We start from the raw sequence: 21051 nt of genomic DNA, 5'->3' as shown, positions 1-21051 counted from the left end.
CACTACTTACGGTGGAGAAGATGACCGAGGTGATGGTGGTGGAGCTGGAACAACGTTTGGTGAGGCACATGGAGGTCCTGAGGAAAGAGATGGCGGTCGTGTTGAGGTCATTGTTAGAGGAGGCAATGGGCCCGATGAGGGTGGAGGTGGCAAAGGTATCGGCCGAGGTGAGAGAGCAGGGCGAGAAGATGAAGGAGGTGGAGGAGGCCGTGACACGACACAACGACCAGGTCACCTCGATGGGGGACGAGCTGCAGAGGGTGGTGGAGGTTAACAGAGGCCTCCGAGCAAAGCTGGAAGACTTGGAAAACCGCTCAAGGCGGCACAATTTGAGAATTGTGGGCTTGCCCGAAGGGACGGAGGGCCCAAGGCCAACGCAATACTTCGCGAAGAAGTTGGCGGAGCTGATGGGGGAGGGTGAGAGCCTCACCCTGTACGAGCTAGACCGAGCTCATCGGTCATTAAGGCCGAAGCCCAAAGTGAACGAGCCGGCAAGAGCAGTAATTATCTGCTTCCATAAGTTTTGCATGAAAGAGAAAGTATTAAGCTGGGCGAAGCAGGAGCGTGAGGTGCTGTGGGATGGCACTGCGGTTCGGATCTACCAGGACTGGACAGTGGAGTTGGCAAAAGGACGAGCGGCGTTTGGGCGAGTGAAGGCGGCTTTGTACAAGAAGGGGATGCGATTTGGTGTGGTGTACCCGGCGAAGTTGAGAGTAACATTTAATGCCAAAGACTTTTATTTTGAGACAGCGGAGGCGGCTGAGGCTTTCGTGAGGGCAGAAGGCTTGGGACAGACTTGAAGAGCGTAACTGGAAGAGAGACTGTGGACTGTGTTTGAGCGGCTGGAAAATGTATAAATGTTACAACTTTCTTTTTACTGATTTGTATTGAAATTTACTTCTCTTTGCATTGTTACAGAGTTCAAGTTAATGGCGTTCTGTGTTGCGACGGTTAAATGTTATGTTAGTGAATTGTCGGGGTTGGATTGTTGGGTTTATTTTGGTGTTTCTTTCTCTGGGACTGGGCGGATGGGGGCGAGAGGTCTTGGCAGGGGGAGCCACCCGCGCTAGCTAACTAAAGTCAGTTAGTGAACGGGGGTGAGGTGAGAGGAGGACTGCGGACGTTGGAGCCTGGATAGCAGGCTTCAATGGGCCTACGAGGCGAGCAAGAGGGGGTGGAGGGATGGATGTTGGAGGATGTTTTTGTAGGGGGGGTTCTTGGGAGAGGGGGAAGGGGTTCGGTGTTAACAATGGACAGGGGCGGGTCAGGCTTATGGGGCAGGGCCCGGGGGTATGGTGATGGTGGATAAGAAAGGTGGGGGGGGGGGGGGGGCGGTGAGAGACCCCCAGTAAGGATAATCACGTGGAACGTGAGAGGGCTAGGAGGTCCGGTCAAGAGGTCAAGGGTGCTTGCACATCTTAAAAATTTGAAAGCCGATGTAGCAATGCTGCAGGAGACTCACTTGAGGGTGAAGGACCAGGTGACACTTAAAAAGGGCTGGGTTAGCCAAGTGTTTCACTCCGGATTTGATGGAAGGGCTCGAGGGGTAGCGGAGCTGGTCAGCAAAAGGGTACGCTTCCAGATGGAGAAGGTGGTGGCAGATCAGGGGGGTAGATATGTGATTGTGACAGGGGCACTGGAGGGGAGATTAGTGGCGCTGTTAAGTGTATACGGTCCCAATTGGGACGATGTGGGATTCGCGAGGAAGGTGTTTGGGGCTATTCCCGACTTGGACACGCATGAGCTGATTGTGGGGGGGGACTGGAACTTGGTGCAGGAGCCAAGGTTGGACAGATCACGGCCGCGCTGGCTGGTCCCATCAGTGGGAGCGAAGGCGCTGGCTGGGCTAATGGTGGAAATGGGAGGGGTAGACCCTTGGAGGTTCCTGCACCCAAGGGAACGGGTGTATTCGTTTTTCTCAGCGGTCCATAAGGTATACTCGCGGATCAACTTTTTTGTGGTGGGGAAGGCTTTGCTGGCTGGAGTCAAGGGGTCGGAATACTCTGCAATTGCAGTGTCAGATCACGCTCCACATTGGGTGGATATGGTGTTGGAGAAGGGGGCAGCGCAGAGACCGGGGTGGAAACTGGATGTGGGGCTTTTGGGGAACCAAGTGTTCTGTGAGAAAATTGAAAAGGTAATAAAGGAATATGTAGGTTTCAATTGTACGGGTGAGGTGTCGAAGGCAGTCGTCTGGGAGGCTCTAAAGGCGGTGGTGAGAGGTGAGGTAATTTTGTTTAAAGCCAGGGTGGATAAAGAGGAGAGGTTGGAGCGGCAGAGGGTAATAGATGAGATGTTGGAGGTAGATAGGAGGTATGCAGAGGATGGGGACCCGGCGAAGCTGGAAAAGAGGAAGGAACTACAGGCGAGCTTCGACCGGCTGTCCACCAGGAAGGCAGTGCGCCAACTGAGACGAGCAAGGGGTGCAGTTTATGAACATGGAGATAAGTATGTTAGCAGGTCAGCTCCGGAGGGAGGCAGCGGCAAGGGAAATTCTTCAGGTGAAGATAGGGCAGGAAAGTTGGTGGTGGCCCCAGTGCTGATTAACAAGGTTTTTCAGGAGTTTTACGAGAGGTTGTACAAGTCAGAGCCACTCGGGGGAGACCGTGAGATGCAGGAATTTCTAGATGGGTTGGAGTACCCGAGGCTAGGGGAGGGGGACAGGGCTACATTAGAAGGAGCAATAGTGGAGCAGGAGATAAAGGATGCGATTGGGAGGATGCAGTCGGGGAAGGTGGCAGGGCCGGATGGGTTTCCGGTGGAATATTATAAAAAATTTAAGGATCGGTTGGCACACCTGATGGTGGGGATGTTGGAGGAGGCGATAGGGAAGGGGGTGTTGCCGCAAACCTTGGGGCAGGCATCGATTTCCCTGTTACTATAAAAAGATAAGGATCCAACGGAGTGTGGGTCGTATCGGCCCATATCACTTCTGAATGAGGATGTAAAAGTGTTGGCGAAGGTACTGGCGGGTAGGCTGGAGGAGTGCCTTCCGAAGGTGATAGGGGAGGATCAGACGGGGTTTGTGAAAGGGAGGCAGCTGTTTTCGAACATTAGGAGGGTTTTGAACGTTGTTATGGCACCGGCAGAAAGAAAGGAAACAGAGGTAGTTGTGGCATTGTACGCCGAGAAGGCGTTTGATCGGATAGAATGGGCGTACCTGATGGCAGTGCTGGAGCGGTTTGGTATTGGACCAAGGTTTGTGAACTGGGTAAAGCTATTATATAAGGAACCAAAGGCGAGTGTCCGCACAAATAATATCAGTTCGAGATACTTTTCTCTCCACCGTGAGACGAGACAGGGATGTCCTATGTCCCCCCTGCTGTTTGCACTTGCGATTGAGCTGTTGGCCATCGCATTGAGAAGTTCGGGAGCATGGAAGGGAATAGTGCGGGGGGGGGGGGGGGGGGGGGGGGGGGGGAATAGAGCATAGGGTGTCCTTATATGCCGACGACTTGCTGCTGTATGTGTCGGAGCCGAGTGCGCCAATAGGAGGAATATTGGAGCTACTGCGGGTATTTGGGTCTTTCTCGGGGTACAAGTTGAACCTGGACAAGAGTGAGTACTTTGTGGTGTTTCGGCCGGGGGTGGTGGCAGGGGTGGGGGGGCTGCCATTCCGTAGAGCAGGGACTCATTTTAGGTATCTGGGGGTGCAGGTTGCCCGGGACCCTGGTCACTGTCTGGTAGAACATAGAACATAGAAAATACAGCACAGAAAAGGCCCTTCGGCCCACGATGTTGTGCCGAGTTTGCACATTCTCCCTGTGTCTGTATGGGTCCACCCCACAACCTAAAGATGTGCAGGGTAGGTGAATTGGCCATGCTAAGTTGCCCTTTAATTGGAAAAAAAAAGAATTGGGTACTCTCAATTTATTTTTTTAAAAGAATGGACTTTCACAATCTTAGAAAAAGGAGGAATTTCTAATATTCACTAAGAATATTTGTTGATGCTTTAGAAGTAATATGGGTAATAAAAAAGGAGGGGTGGCTCAATGGGATCTTTAAAATTATGAAAGGTTTTGACAAGGTAAACATTTCCATTTTTAGGGAAGAGAAACAACAGATGCCAGACGCCATCAATATAAGATAGTCACCAACAAATCAAAATTGGGAATTCAAGATAAACATTTTTTACCCAGTGTGGTGAAAATGTGGAACTCGCTACCACAGGGAATGATTGAGGATAAAATAGATGCTTTTTAGGCGAATCTAGACAAACACGAGGAAATAGAGAACAGAATCTAAAATCACTGAAGATGAAAACAACCTCAAGTGGATCGCAAACATCAAAATGGACAGGTTGGGTCGAATGACCTGTTTCTGTGCTGTCTCATCTAGTAATTTTCATTCAATCCTATTATATTCCAAAACTCTAATCAAATAGCCTTTAATAAATTTATTTTTCCTCCTTCGTTTTTCAATGTCACCTGCAGTGACAAGTAGAGATGTGCTCCCATGTGACACACTTCAGCCACCAGAGAATTTCTCGTTCCATTTGAGATTGAGGGACGGTAAGATACATGTGATGCAGTGTTGAATTTTGTTTGGCAATTCTCCTGCGAAATATCTTGGATGATTTACTATATTAGAAGGCGTTATATAGGGCGGCACGGTGGCACAATGGTTAGCACTGCTGCCTATGGCGCTGACAACCCGGGATCAATCCTGGCCCCGGGTCACTGTCCATGTGGAGTTTGCACATTCTCCCCGTGTCTGCGTGGGTTTCATCCCAACAACCCAAAGATGTGCATGTTAGGTTGATTGGCCATGTCAAATTGCCCCTTAATTGGAAAAAATAATTGGGTACTGTAAGTTTTTTAAGGGGCGCTATACAAATGAAGTTGTTGTGAAATTCAGGAGCGCCAGAGGGTCTGCACAATAATGCTGTCAACCGGGTGATGTGCTTTGATATCACATGTATAGGCTACCTCTGGGGAAGATGATGCTCGCATAGAGGCTGTACACTCTAATTCAAATTTTTTTTTAAGGCCAACCTATATTGATTTAAACAGCACACCAATGTTAATTATGCTAACTGTGGGAACTCCTTTCATCCTTTATTCCTCAGGTTGGGAGGCAAAGGGGGGAAAAAACATGATCAGAATTGATACAATGTATGTAGACATATGTGGCAAGTAGTTCCCATATATCCGAGATTTCAATCTTTGATATAGAGGAACAGGCAAAGTGCAATCAGCTAGAATCATTGCAGCTCAGGCCTCATAACTGTCCAACTGATGGCGCTATGTTGGGAGTCATAAGAAAGCAAACCTAAGACTCTACCTATATTTAGAGGAGACTTGAAATGAATCCATCTCGTCAACAAAATAACTGAAAGCTGGACCTGAATTTTAGGCGAATTAGAAACTTCTCAGAAAATTGCTGAATATATTTATTCTACTTGGTTACAAGGTTCTCTTCACAAATGGAATGAACATTGGAGGCATGAGCCACTATTTCATTACAAATTGCAGGGGAATAATCTACCTTTTAAAACAAGTCAATAGTTTGCTCGGAAGTCATACAAGGAGCCACTGGGCATCCCTAGGACAAATGTCAGTAATAGTAGCAACATGGTTAGCTCCAGATCACAATGTCCCAAATCAATTACCTTGCTTTCCGGAAGGTTAAAGTAAATTCCAACTACAAGAGAGTATTGATGTGCCTGACGGCACTAATACCAGGTTAACTGTGTTACAGGGCTGCCTTTATTGGGGTATCAAGCCAATTGAGTGTAAAACACTGCACACTGTAGTTACAGCTGAGAGGTTCCTGTAAGCATCAACCTTGTCTCAGAAATAGCACTCTTTCCACTCGCGACACAGTTTCACTCCAGAGACCCATTCCTGTGTAGTTCTGAGGGAGGGAATGTTAAACTGCTCTCTCAAGTGGACGTAAAAGATCCCACAACACATGTAGGAGGGGGACCAGAGCCTTCTGGTCAATAATTGTCCCTCAGCAGACATCCTAAATCAGATTATCTAAAAATTTATCCTATCAATGTCTGGGACTCTGGAGCTGCATTTTCCAAAATCACAGCAGTGACTCCCATTCCAACGGTACTTTATTACTTGTGAAGCACTTTGGGACGTGCCCAGAGTGGGAAAAGCATGATTTAAAAACAAGCTTTTTCTTCATCCTTACTCTGTATTGTCACCAGCAGTTCTGTTTGTCATAATATTTTAGTCACAATGGTTAAATGCCTCGAGTACATTTTTTTTTCAAACCAATGTTATTCCTCCTTAAAAAAGTGTGATATTGGAGGGATATTATTTCACAAGACACCAACCTGCTTTCTATTAACTTACTCAGCCATCTTTGCACCTTATTGATTGATTGATTGATTCGTTGATATTTATTGTCACATGTACCGAAGTATAATGAAAAGTATTTTTCTGCGGCCAAGGGAATATACACAGTACGTACATAGTAGACAAAAGAATAATCGACAGAGTACATTGACAGTGGTACATCAACAAATAGTGATTGGTTACAGTGCAGAACAAGGCCAAACAAGAGCAGCATGAGCAGTCATGAATAGTGTTCTTACAGGGAACAGATCAGTCCAAGGGGGAGTCGTTGAGGAGTCCAGTAACTGTGGGGAAGAAACTGTTCCTATGTCTGGATGTGCAGGTCTTCAGACTTCTGTATCTTCTGCCTGATGGAAGGGTCTGAAAGAGGGCAAAGCCTGGGTGTGAGGGGTCTCTGACAATGCTGTCTGCCTTTCTGAGGCAGCGGTAGGCCTGCAAGCCCTAATAGTGACTTGGCACATTATTCAACTGGCAGGGGCACAATTGAACCAGATTCTGTCCAACTGCATATTTTCCAGCAAGAATTTGACAGGATAACAATCAGGAGAGGGAATCCTGGCAGATAGCTTCCACTCTTTAGCGATGCGGAGATTGATATTAATCAGGTAACTCAGCATCAACCTTCCTGTTTTCTATAATTTAATATCTCCACTAGAACGAACATTCATATAATTTAGTATCTCTACTGGAACGAACATTCATCGCTATGCCATCAGGTGCATCATCCATAAATTTCTAAACCAGTTCTGATCAAGTTAGTTGGCAGAAAATACAAGTTTTGCATTTATAGAGCACCTTTCACAAGCTCAGAATGTCCCAAAGCACGTTACAGCCAATTAAATACTGTTGAAGTGTGGTCACTTTTATAATGTAAGCATTATGACAGCCAGTTTGCACACAGCAAGCTCCCACAGACAGCAACATGGTAATTGGTTGAGGAATGATTATTGGCCAGGACACTTCAAACAGTGAGATGAGGGGCTGGATTTTCCGGTCGCCGACACTGAAATCACGTTAGGCGACCGGCCGGAGAATCTGAGATCCCAAGCAAATCGGGGGCTGCGCCGCTTTCGTGATGTGCCACCCCCTCCAAAGCGGGGTACAGCGCACCACGTATCAACTAATCAGATGCTCCACCCCCAACCAGTCGAGTTCTCGATGGCGTGGGACACGTGTGGTCTCACCCGTCGGGAACTCGGCGTGGCAGCTGCAGACTCAGTCCAGCGCTGCCACAGTCAGGAGAGGGCCGATCCGGGGGCAGGGGATCATTATTGAGGGCTGAGGGCACTGTGGGTGGGGGGGGGGGGGGGGGGGGGGGGTCCGGTGTGCGTGAGCCAAAGGGGGAGGTCTATTTCACGGGTCGGGATGTGAGCGGCCGGTGCCATGTAGCCGTGAGCATGCAAGGCCACGGACCCGGCAGTTCTCCGGTGGGTATCGGAAGCGAGAGCCGGGTGCTCTACGCTGCCCGTCCTGCTAGTCCCCCGCAAATCGGAGAAGCGGTGGCCGTTTCGCGCCATTTTATACTGTTCGTACGCCGGCGTGGGGACATATTCCCAGAATCGGACAATCCAGCCCAAGATATTTTATAACCAGCTCAGAAGGTAGATAGGGCCTTGGTTTGACATCTCATCCAAAAGGCAGCACTTCTGACGGTACAGCACTCCCTCAGTTTTGCACTCGGGAGTGCCAGCCGAGAATTCTGTAATCTCTGAAGTGAGGCTTGAACTCACAACCCTCTGACTCACAGACGAGGGTGCTACCCACCAAGTAAGCTAATACAGATTGTGCAATGTAACTATGTCATTACATAGTATTTGCAGCACAGAAACAGGCCTTTCAGCCCAAACGCTCGCTGCTGGTGTTCATGCTCTGCGGGAGCCTCCTCCCAGCCCCTCTTGGGCAGCACGGTAGCACAAGTGGATAGCACTGTGGCTTCACAGCGCCAGAGTCCCAGGTTCGATTCCCCGCTAGGGGAATGGCCTCCTTCTGCACTGTAGGTTCTATGTTCATCTCATCCTATCAGCATATCCCTCTACTCCTGTCACCCTCCTCTGTTTATCCAGCTTCCCTTTAAATGCATCGTGATGGTTCATTTCAGTCGTTCTCAGCGAGTTCCACATTCTTACCACTCTCTGGATAAAGAAGTTTAGAATCATTAAAACATCAGGGCTGCAAATGGTACAATACAATAGCAGGTAGAGTGGGAAATGTCAAAGCCTGGTCCTTACCTTGTTGGGGGAATATCAGTGGAGTAAAGTTCCACGTCGGTGTCAGCCAGCAGGACTGCCTTCATGCCTCGGGCACACAGTATATTGTCACAGTACTTGCAGCACAGCGATGCAACCAGTTTATTCTTAAATGTCAGCGCCGACATCTCCAACTTGTTCCTGAACTTGACAATGACTAAACTGACTTTAAAAAGATGTACTCTTAAATCTGCCTCTCTGATCTGCCACAGTGACTAATCAGGGCTCCAACTTGTTAAATCTGATTACTCTATTGCTTGTGTGGAGCAAATAGTCACCAAATCGATCCACGCTGGTTCCGTCCCCAATAAACAAGTTGAATCTCGAAACTCCCCCACTAATGTTTGCAAATTAACACACTGTACTTTCACACAATCTCACTTCTCCAACACCAAACTTTCACTCTGTTTTAAGATATATAAAAAAAGAGTCAAACAGCTAACTTTCTCTCCCCAGCTGTTTCGCACAGACAGCCTGGCCTGCTCTCACTACCTGAACATGCCCCTTCAGGGTTACAATCCCTGCACTCTCACCGCACATCGGCTCACACTCCTGGCTGTCTTTGTAGCTCTGACCTCTAAAGCATGTTCGGCAAGTCTCCCTCTTTCATCACATGCGCCAGCCTGGATCTCTCCAGCAATAGCTGTCTGTTGTTATACTGTATTTCCAACCCCCTCTCTGTGTACACAGTGTCACTGCCTAACACTGAGGATCCGTCCAGAACTCCCCAGGTTTGCAGGATCTGTTTCCCTCAGCCCTATCTCTCTGCACCTTGCCCTTCAGCCTTTGCTTGCCTCTCTCTATGCACCTGTCAGTGTAACATCCATCTCCCTCAGCGTACACTGACTGACCCCTCAGTACACTGACTCATATACACTGACTTGACTCTTCAGTACACACTGACTGATATACACTGACTTGACTCCTCAGTACACACTGACTGATATACACTGGCTGAACCCCTCAGTACACACTGACTGATATACACTGGCTGAACCCCTCAGTACACACTGACTGATATACACTGGCTGAACCCCTCAGTACACACTGACTGATATACACTGGCTGAACCCCTCAGTACACACTGACTGATATACACTGGCTGAACCCCTCAGTACACACTGACTCATATACACTGACTGGCTCCTCAGTACACACTGACTCATATACACTGACTGATCCCTCAGTGCACACTGACTCATATACACTGACTGGCTCCTCAGTACACAGACTCATGTACACTGACTGATCCCTCAGTACACTAACTCATATACACTGACTGACCCCTCAGTACACATTGACTCATATACACTGACTGGCAGCTCTCTCTCTTGGCCCCGCCCCTTCATTTTGACCGTTGTCTGTGGAACGTTCGCCAGCATTCAAATTCGCGAGCCCGCGTCCTATTGGCTGTGCCGGGGCGGCGACCCCGATTGGTTGACGCGGTGCCTTATAAACGGAACGGTGACGGTGGGCCATTTGAAACAGCGGCGGTTAATGGCCCGATGATAGTTGAAGGGGGTCACGGTGAGAGTCCGGCCTGCACACGGCAATACAATTCTGTTGTTTAAAGTAAATGAAACTGCAACAGTTCATAACATTTAAGTGTGGAAACGTGTTAAAAAACGATTCTTTATTAATTATGCATTCACGTCTTTTAATCTGATGATAATTCAAAATATTCCAAACCCTTCGGGTCAGATTTACAAACGACCACAATCGGATCAGTTAAATAGATGATTGGCTGACTGCGCTGCCAATCATCCAGCGGCTGCCATGTTGATTGGCCAATACTGTTGTCAATCATACCACTACCCCGCCTTCCTTTGATTGGCGCGTTGGCTCTGTGGGCGTGTCATCATTGCCTTTTATTTGCTCTGGCGGGGAACGCGAATGAAGACAAGAGCGGCGCTCACAGGTTCAACGAGAGGTTGTTCTGCAATAGGCTCGCTTGCGCCTCCACGCCAACAATTTTGGAACTGCAGTTAACTTAATTTTATACTGTGAAGAAAATTCTTTGAATCTGCTCCAGAATATATGAACTATTTAAAAACTACAGCATTAAAAGCTTTATTTAGAATGTACGCGATAGAGCATTTGAGTTGCATTTGTTTTCATTTGTTCATGGGATGTGGATGTCACTGAAAAGGGTCAGCATTTTTTGTCCATCCCCAATGAGGAGGTGATGCTGAGACACCATCTTTTGCCACTGCCTTCCATGTGGTGAAGGCCCAATACCGTTAGGCAGGAAGCTCCAGGATTTTGACCTCATGATAAAGTAGAGATGACGTGCGGGATTGCTCAGTCTCCCAGACACGTGTTTCTCGGCAGGGGGAGGCATCGCACCATTTGCTGACGGCAGAAATCTCCACTACCGCCACTGTCATTGGAAATTCCCATTGAAGCTATCCCATTCCACCAGCAATTCCACGGGTGGGGGTGCACTGCCAGCCGGGCATGAGAATTCCACCACCAGCTAAATGTCGAAGATTTCCAACCGATATGTCGTGTTGGGTGTTCCGCTATACAAACGAACCAACACGGTTGTAGATGGTACAACTCTGTTATATTACTCTTGATAACAACATCTGTAAACGTATGACTGTGGTTCGTACTTTACCCATTAACCTGTGGACCTAGCCGTAACACTACCTTGGAAAGGCACTCAGCACATGGTGTATGTCTGAGTGGCACGCTGTGAGCTCTGTGCCCTGAGCTGTCTCCTGCTGGAATGAGCGGGAACTGTGGTGTTTTCCGTTTTATAGTGCGTGTGCTCTCACTGGTGATTGGCTGTGATGTTGCGTGTGTGTTGATTGGTCCGTTGATCTGTCCATCAGTGTGCATGTGTGTTTGCACCATGATATGTTTATCTGAATATCATGACATCCCCCCTTTTTATAAGATTATGTGCCTATGTGGTCATAAATATTGGTGTGTACTGAGTGCAGCTGAATGTGTGTGTGCAATATCTGCAACATGTACATGAGGCTAAACTATATACATCGGAAAGTGTCAGGTGCAACATAGCAACGAGGTTGTACCATAAACAAAACAAGTGCAATCATCAAACATCGAAAACGAACTCCTGTAACGACAAAAAGAGAAACACATTAACATTGTGGCATAACACTTTAGTGAGTCCAGTGTGCAAACATGCTCATAGGTCCAGCCTAGTAGGTGGGCGACGAATTTGGGTTGACCGCCTCAAGGGTGGGTTAGGATCCACCGGCTGAGGAATGGGCCTGGCATGGTGGCAGGAAGCTCCACGAAGTCGACATCAGGGACAACAGGAGGGCGTGGCACCGGTGCATGATCACGTAGCGAGCGCGGAAGCAGCCGAAGAGCCCTGCGATCACGCCGGCGAAGGGAGCCATCAGGCATGCGAACCAGGAACGAACGGGGAGCCACGTGGCGGAGAACTTCGGCAGTTGCTGACCAGCCACCCTCTGGTAGGTGGATGCGGACGTTGTCTCCAGGCGCCAAGGCAGGAAGATCAGTTGCCCAAGTGTCATGTGCCACCTTCTGCTGAGAACGCTGCTGTCACATCCTCTGCAGTACTGGAGCATGGCCGGGTATAGGAACATGAATGGACGGTACAGTGGTCCTGAGGGCGCGACCCATCAACAGCTGGGCTGGTGAGTGGACAGTGGGGCCGAGCGATAGGCCAGCAGGGCTAAACAGAAATCCGATCCGGCATCAGCAGCCTTGCAGAGGAGCCGCTTGACGATATGGACGCCCTTTTCCGCCTTGCCATTTGACTGGGGATGCAGAGGGCTGGACGTCACGTGTGTGAAGCCATACGAAGCGGCAAAAGAAGACCATTCTTGGCTCTCAAAACAGTGCCCATTGTCCGACATGACGGTAAGTGGAATGCCATGGCGAGCGAAGGTTTCTTTGCATGCCCTGATGACAGCGGACGATGTCAAATCGTGCAGGCGTATGACCTCTGGATAATTTGAAAAATAATCAATTATGATGACGTAGTCCCTGCCGAGCGCATGAAAAAGGTCCACACCCACCTTCGCCCAGGGGGACGTTACCAACTCATGGGGCTGAAGCGTCTCAGGGGGTTGCGCCGGCTGAAACCTTTGGCAGGTGGGGCAGTTGAGCACCATGTTGGCAATGTCGTCGTTGATGCCCGGCCAGTATACAACTTCTCGGGCCCTCCGCCTGCACTTCTCAACCCCGAGATGGCCTTCGTGTAATTGTTGGAGGACCAACCTGTGCATGCTGTGTGGAATCACAATCCGGTCCAGCTTTAGGAGGACACCGTCAATGACGGCCAAGTCGTCCCGGACATTGTAGAATTGTGGGCACTGTCCTTTGAGCCACCCTTCCGTCATGTGGCGCATCACACGTTGTAGAAGGGGGTCAGCCGCAGTCTCTCGGCAAATACAGGCCAGACTTGCATCATTAGCTGGCAGATTGGCTGATGTGAAGGCCACATGCGCATCGACCTGACATACAAACCCCCCCGATTCAGGCGGTGTGCTCACTGCTCTGGACAGGGCATCTGCGATGATGAGGTCCTTTCCCGGGGTGTAGACCAGTTGGAAGTCGTACCTTCGGAGCTTGAGCAGAATGCGCTGGAGGCGAGGGGTCATCTCGTTCAGGTCCTTTTGTATGATGCTGACCAGGGGGCGATGGTCGGTTTCCACGGTGAACTGAGGAAGACCATACACCTAGTCGTGGAACTTATCTATGCCGGTTAACAAACCCAGGCACTCCTTCTCAATCTGCGCATAGCGCTGTTCTGTGGGGGGTCATGGCCCGCGAGGCATAGGCGACCGGGGCCCATGATGCAGTGTCGTCCCGTTGCAGGAGTACCGCCCCAATGCCGGACTGGCTGACATCATAGAACATAGAACATATAGAACGATACAGCGCAGTACAGGCCCTTCGGCCCACGATGTTGCATCGAAACAAATCAGTCGAGATCTTCGTATCTCGAGAAGTGTCGAAGAACACCAATACCGTGTCTGTGGTGAGCTTAATCTTGAGCTCCTCCCATTCCTTCTGGTGTGCGGGCAGCCACTGAAACTCCGTAGTCTTCACTAGGTGGCGAAGAGCCGTTGTGTGGGAGGCAATGTTGGGAATGAACTTCCCCAGGAAGTTGACCATCCCGAGAAAGCGTAGCACTGCCTTCTTGTCTGCCATCTGCGGCATGGCTGCAATAGCTGTCACTTTGTCTGCATCCGGACGCACTCCTGACCGGGATATGTGGTCCCCCAGAAACATTAGCTCAGTTTGGCCAAAAGAACACTTGGCTCGGTTGAGGCACAGGCCGTGTTCTCGAATCCGAGCAAATACGCGCTGGAGACGACTGATGTGCTCCTCTGGTGTGGTGGACCAGATGATGACGTCAACATAGACGCGCACCCCTTCGATGCCCTCCATCATCTGTTCCATGATTCTGTGAAACACCTCGGATGCCAAGATGATGCCAAACGGCATTCTGTTGTAGCAGTACCTGCGAAAAGGAGTGTTGAAGATGCACAGCTTCCGGCTGGACTGATCCAGTTGAATCTGCCAAAAACCCTTTGAGGCATCGAGCTTTGTAAAAATTTTAGCCCGGGCCATTTCGCTCGTGATCTCTTCCCATTTGGGTATGGGGTAGTGTTCCCTCATGATGTTGTTGTTCAGGTCTTTCGGGTCGATGCAGATCCGGAGTTCGCCAGAGGGCTTTTCTACGCACACCATGGAGCTGACCCATGGCGTGGGCTCCGTGACCCGGGAAAGCACTCCTTAGTCCTGGAGATCCTGTAGCTGCTTGAGGCGGTCTTTGAGTGGTGCTGGGACTCTACGAGGTGCGTGAATGACCGGGGTGGCGTCCGGTTTGAGCCGTATTCTGTAAGTGTGGGGCAGTGTGCCCATGCCCTCGAAAGCCTCCTGGTTGTGGGCGAGGAGCGAGTGGAGCTGTGCCCTAAATTCTGCATCCGGGAAGTCGGACGTGCCTTCTGGAGACAGAGTGTGTATCCGCTGAACGAGCTGGAGAACCTTGCACGCCTGTGCGCATAGCAGGGAGTCCTTCAATGATCCAACTATCTCAAAGGACAGTGTGGCCGTGTATGCATTGTGTGTAACCTTGAGCTGGCAGGATCCTATGGCCGGGATAACATTTCCGTTGTAATCGACCATCTGACAGCGGGATGGCCGAATCGGTGGTTTGACCTTCAAGGCGTAGAAGGCCGACCATGCAATAAGGTTGGCGGAGGCACCACTGTCGAGGAGCTGCTGTCTAAACGGAATGTGATTGGTGATCGGTTGACCGTTAGGGTGGCACACCATTCATCACCCGGATTAAAGCTGTTCACTGGCATCGACTGGTGGGTCCTACTTGGGGACATCCGATTCCTGTCAATGACCGCAACGCGGAAGGCTTCCCGATCGTCGGTATCACCGGTCTGTACGTCATCAGGGTATGACTCGGTTTATGGAGGCTGAATGGCCCGCACGTCCCTGCGAGGCTAGCGGAATTGGGGAGCGTTGGCAGGTTGAGGTGCTCGACAGCAGGCAGTGTAGTGTCCCATCTTGCCACAGCCGAGACATTGTCGATTCTTTGCTGGACATTGCCGCTTTAAATGTGCTGATCCACAGTTACCGCACGTCGTGACGTCATGGCGTTCATTGCGCCACCGTGCATGCGCAGTTTGGTCCTGCGTAGAGTGCACCTGCGTGTCACGTCCCTCTGCGTCGACGTCTCTTTTGGTGCGTACAAGCGCGGGAGGCCGCGGAAAGCGCGCGAAATGGCCGCCCTCGTCCAGGCCGCGGGCCGGGAGGAACCCGATCGACTGGAGCCGCTCGGCCTCGTAGGACCCCTACCGTGCCGATTCGGCCACCTGGAATTGGGAGTACCGGCTGGTCGCGTTTTCATGGAGGACGCAGGCTTCGATGGCGGTGACTAGAGTGAGGCTCTTAATTTTGAGGGGCTGCTGGTGTAGGGTGCCCGAGGTGACCCCAAAAACTATCTGGTCGTGAATCATAGAATCGGAGGTGGCCTCATAGCCGCAGGACTGCGCGAGGATACGGAGGTGTGCCAGGAAAGATTGAAAAGGCTCATTCTTACCCTGTAGGCGCTGCTGAAAGAGGTACCTCTCGAAACTCTCGGTCACCTCGACGCTGAAGTGTTGCTCAAGTTTTAGAAGGACCATCTTGTACTTCGCCTTGTCCTCACCTTCCACGAACACCAGGGAGTTGTAGATGTGGATGGCGTGTTGCCCTGCCGTGGAGAGGAGGAGGGCGATCTTCCTGGTGTCCGATGCAGTCTCCCTTTCTGTGGCTTCTAGGAAGAACTGGAAGCGCTGTTTAAACAGCTTCCAGTTGACGCCGAGGTTGCCAGCGATTTGGAGCGGCTGCGGCGGGCTGATGGTGTCCATGGCGCAGGATGGCGGATCCCTGAAGATGTGCAGGTAGGTCTCACAGTTGCTGGGTTCCAATCCTGGTTCTATGTCGAGTTGGGTGTTCCGCTATACAAACAAACCAGCACAGTTGTAGATGGTACAATTCTGTTTTATTACTCTTGATAACAACATCTGTAAACGTATGACTGTGGTTCGTACTTTACCCATTAACCTGTGGACCCAGCCCTAACACTACCTTAGAGAGGCACTCAGCACATGGTGTATGTCTGAGTGGCACTCTGTGAGCTCTGTGCCCTGAGCTGTCTCCTGCTGGAATGAGCGGGAACTGTGGTGTTCCCCGTTTTATAGTGTGCGTGCTCTCACTGGTGATTGGCTGTGATGTTGCGTGTGTGTTGATTGGTCCGTTGATCTGTCCATCAGTGTGTATGTGTGTTTGCACCATGATATGTTTATCTGAATATCATGACACGATATATTTTAAGAAAGTCCACCACACCATACCTTTTCAGTCCACCCATGATGGACAATCAATGCTGTCTTCTTTGAATCAGACACATCCCCAGAACAAATAGAGAACAACTTCCTGAGTACAAGGAAAATAATGCCCAATACTTGGAACCTCGTCAGGAAAACATGAAGTTGTGTTCTGCTAGTCTAGCAGCCAACTTCATAGTGAAGAAAAATCATTGTACACTAACTCTGTTTCACTCTTCAGCACGGTAGCACAGTGAGTAGCACTGTAGCTTCACAGCTCCAGGGTTCCAGGTTCGATTCCCGGCTTGGGTCACTGTCCGTGCGGATTCTGCACGTTCTCCCCGTGTCTGCGTCGATTTCCTCCGGGTGCTCCGGTTTCCCCCCACAAGTCCCAAAAGATATGCTGTTAGGTAATTTGGACATTCTGAATTCTCCCTCTGTGTACCCGAACACGTGCCGGAATGTGGCGACTCGGGGCTTTTCACACTAACTTCATTGCAGTGTTAATGTAAGCCGACTTGTAACAATTAAAGATTATTATTATTATACTACCAGAACTGCTGAGAACTTCCAACATTTTCTGTTTTATCTCTTGCCCTACCTCATACACTCTCAAAAAGGCTTTTAATGCTGTAGTTTTTAAGTAGTTCATATATTCTAGAGTAGATTCACAGAATTGTTACAGTGTAAAATGAATTTGTTGTGGTCCAAAATTGTTGGCGTGGATACGCAACAGAACGCAATGCAGAATAACCTCTCGTTAAGAGGTTATTCTTGTCTTTCTTGTCTTTATTCGCTTCGCTCACCAGGCAAAAAAAGTCAATGATAACATGCCCACCGAGCCAACGCACCAATCAAATCATCAAGCAGAACTCTCTTGTGCGGGATAATGGTTTTATTGAGAGCAATGTTGGCCATTCATCTTGGGGGCGCTGCCTAGACATGACCCTCTTACTCCTAGGTGCTGTACTCACCTGATCTCCCTGTGAGGTCTGCTCGCCAGGTGCCCGCCTGGGGAGACCAGTCGTGATACAATGTGTTCTGCCATCACGCCGACGTAGAGAGATTTTCTGACAGCGGGGCGACAATTTCAGCATTGGGGCCTGATAAGTATATGGTAATATATTCAAAGTATGTCCCTGACATTGAAGGTCACTGACAGGGGAGGTGACAATTGAGTCAGGTGTTTACAAATGCGACTTTGCAGCTCTTCCGAGATTTTCCACTCCCATCACGGAACCCATGCGATGCAAGCGGGAGCGAAAAGTCCCAGCCATGATTTAGTTACCGTTACAGAGACATGGTTACTGGGTGTCCAGGACTGGGAACTGAATATCCAAGGACATTCAGCTTTTAGGAGGGATAGGCAAAAAGGTGGAGGAGCATTTTTTTTTTGTTTAGTAAACATTTAATTGAGGTATTTTTAGTTTTACAACAACAAAATAAACAATGTACATGAATCTATAAACATAGTGCAAAAGCCGTCTCCCTCCCTTACAGGTCCCACCATTATTAACCCCCTACTCTAACCCCCCCCCCCCCAAAGTTCTGCTGACGATTAATTTTCCGCAAAGAAGTCGACGAACGGGCAGCCGGTGGCGCAGTGGGTTAGCCCTGCTGCCTCACGGCGCCGAGGTCCCAGGTTCGATCCCGGCTCTGGGTCCCTGTCCGTGTGGAGTTTGCACATTCTCCCCGTGTTTGCGTAGGTTTTGCCCCCACAACCCAAAGATGTGCAGGGTAGGTGGATTGGCCATGCTAAATTGCCCCTTAATTGTAAAAAATGATTGGGTACTCTAAATTTATATAAAAATAGAAGTCGTCGAACGGTTGCCACCTCCGGGCGAACCCTAACAGTGACCCTCTCAAGGCGAACTTGATTTTCTCCAGACAGAGAAAGCTAGCCATGTCAGATAGCCAGGTCTCTGACTTCAGGGGCTTTGAGTCCCTCCAAGCTAGTAGTATCCGTCTCCGGGCTATCAGGGAAGCAAAGGCCAGAACGTCTGCCTCTTTTTCCTCCTGGATTCCCGGATCTTCCGACACCCCGAAAACCGCCACCTCTGTACTCGGTGCCACCCTTGTTTTTAACACTGCAGACATGACATCTGCAAACCCCTGCCAACATGTGGAGGAGCATTCTTAATAAGAGATAAGATCAGTACATTAGTAAGAGAGTATCTTAGATCTACAGATCAAGATGTAGAATCAGCTTGGGGAGCTACAAAATAGCAAACATTGGCAGAAATTGTTTATACGCCACCAAACTGTAATGGTAATGTTGGGCAAGGAATAAATCAGGAATTTTGAGATGTACAGTAGTAATGGGCCACTTCAATTTACAGATAGTCCGGGATAACGGAATCAGCACTAATGCTGTGGAGGAGGAATGCCTGAAGTCTGAACGAGATGGGTTTCTGGAGCAGTACGCTGAGGAGCCAACTAGGGATCGGACTATTTTTGATTTAGTGTTGTGTAATGAGAAAGCATTATTTAATAACCTTGCTGTAAAGGAGCCTCTGGGAGAAAGAGTGACCATAATATGATGGACTTCTGCATTAAGTTTGCATATGATATTGGTCATTCTGAAACTAGAATCTTAAATTTGAAGAAAGGAAATTATGAAGGCATAAGGAGCAAATTGGTTTTGGTGGAACAAAGAACAAAGAACAAAGAAATGTACAGCACAGGAACAGGCCCTTCGGCCCTCCAAGCCCGTGCCGACCATGCTGCCCGACTAAACTACAATTTTCTACACTTTCTGGGTCCGTATCCCTCTATTCCCATCCTATTCATGTATTTGTCAAGATGCCCCTTAAATGTCACTATCGGCCCTGCTTCCACCACCTCCTCCGGTAGCGAGTTCCAGGCACCCACTACCCTCTGCGTAAAAAACTTGCCTCGTACATCTACTCTAAACCTTGCCCCTCTCACCTTAAACCTATGCCCCCTAGTAATTGACCCCTCTACCCTGGGGAAAAGCCTCTGACTATCTACTCTGTCTATGCCCCTCATAATTTTGTATACCTCTATCAGGTCTCCCCTCAACCTCCTTCGTTCCAGTGAGAACAAACCGAGTTCATTCAACCGCTCCTCATAGCTAATGCCCTCCATACCAGGCAACATTCTGGTAAATCTCTTCTCCACCCTCTCTAAAGCCTCCACATCCTTCTGGTAGTGTGGTGACCAGAATTGAACACTATACTCCAAGTGTGGCCTAACTAAGGTTCTATACAGCTGCAACATGACTTGCCAATTCTTATACTCAATGCCCTGGCCAATGAAGGCAAGCATGCCGTATGCCTTCTTGACTACCTTCTCCACCTGTGTTGCCCCTTTCAATGACCTGTGGACCTGTACTCCTAGATCTCTTTGACTTTCAATACTCTTGAGGGTTCTACCATTCACTGTATATTCCCTACCTGCATTAGACCTTCCAAAATGCATTACCTCACATTTGTCCGGATTAAACTCCATCTGCCATCTCTCCGCCCAAGTCTCCAAACAATCTAAATCCTGCTGTATCCTCTGACAGTCCTCATCGCGATCCACAATTCCACCAACCTTTGTGTCGTCTGCAAACTTACTAATCAGACCAGTTACATTTTCCTCCAAATCATTTATATATACTACAAAGAGTATATATATACATGGAGGAGGAAAATACATGAAAAGATTTGACGTAGACAGACAATGATTGGTATTTAAATAATTACTACACCGTCTACAACAGACATACATTCCTGTAAGGCTCAAACACCCAAAGGGAAAGGTAAATCAACCGTGATTAACAAAATAAATTAAAGATTGTGTTAGATCAAAGGAACTGGCTTATAATGATTCCAGAAAAAATGGTAAGCCTGAGGAATGGGAGCAACTTAGACTTGTGAAACTGAGGGACTAAATTAAATTAGCATTAGGAAAGAGATAGTACTTGAAAGGTTAACTGGATTGAAGGTTGCTAAATCCCTTAGAGATTCATCTCAGAGTATGGCTAGAGAGATCGTGGGTGGTTATCTTTCAAAATTCTGTAGATTCTGGAAAGGTTCCTGCGGACTGGAAAGTAGCAAGTAAGGGAGGGAGAGAGAAAACTGAGAACTACAGACCTGTTAGTTTGACGTCAGTAACAGGAAAAACATTAGAATCTTATAAAGGAAGTGACAACTGGACATTTTGAAAAGAATGGTAAAATTGGGCAGAGTCGGGCTTGCACGGTGGCGCAGTGGTTAGCACCATTGCCTCACGGCGCTGAGGACCCAGGCTTGATCCCGGCCCCGGGTCACTATCCGTGTGAAGTTTGCACATTCTCCCCATGTTTGCATGGATTTCACCCCCACAACCTAATGATGTGCAGGGTAGGTGAATTCGCCACGCTCTTTAAATGAAAAAAAAGAATTGGGTACTTTAAAAAGAAATTAAAATTGGGCAGAGTCAATGTGGATTTATGAAAAAAGAAATAATATTTGCAAATATGTTGGAGTTTTTTGAGGATGTTACTTATAGCATTGATAATAGAGAACAAGTGGATGTGGTGTATTTGGATTTTCAGAAGGCTTTTGACAAGGTTTCACACAGGAGATTAGAGCGCATGGGACTGGGGGAAACATACCAGTACAAATTGAGAATTGGTTGAAGATAGAAAGCAGAAAGTAAGAATAAACAGGT

At 48.8% G+C, this 21051-nt stretch overlaps 2 protein-coding genes across 4 annotated transcripts in view; one reads left to right on the top strand and one right to left on the bottom strand.

Annotated features, from left to right (window-relative positions):
- LOC140393787 (protein FAM72A) overlaps positions 1-9854 on the bottom strand; it is a 60243-nt gene extending 50389 nt beyond the window's left edge. For all 3 annotated transcript variants that reach the window (XM_072480208.1, XM_072480209.1, XM_072480210.1), the window contains exon 1: positions 8540-9854. In XM_072480208.1, coding sequence (XP_072336309.1) covers positions 8540-8685 — 146 coding nt within the window. In that variant the 5' untranslated portion in view covers positions 8686-9854. The remainder of the gene's footprint in view (positions 1-8539) is intronic.
- Positions 9855-10061: 207 nt separating this feature from the next.
- LOC140393785 (SLIT-ROBO Rho GTPase-activating protein 2B-like) overlaps positions 10062-21051 on the top strand; it is a 195248-nt gene continuing 184258 nt past the window's right edge. Inside the window, exon 1 of the mRNA XM_072480206.1 lies at positions 10062-10084. The gene's annotated coding sequence lies outside the window, so the exon portion shown is untranslated. The remainder of the gene's footprint in view (positions 10085-21051) is intronic.

This window comes from Scyliorhinus torazame, chromosome 17 (genome assembly GCF_047496885.1).
Source record: "Scyliorhinus torazame isolate Kashiwa2021f chromosome 17, sScyTor2.1, whole genome shotgun sequence".
Classification (NCBI taxonomy): domain Eukaryota; kingdom Metazoa; phylum Chordata; class Chondrichthyes; order Carcharhiniformes; family Scyliorhinidae; genus Scyliorhinus; species Scyliorhinus torazame.
Note: the sequence above shows the minus strand (reverse complement) of the source record. Positions and strands in the feature narration are given on the sequence as shown.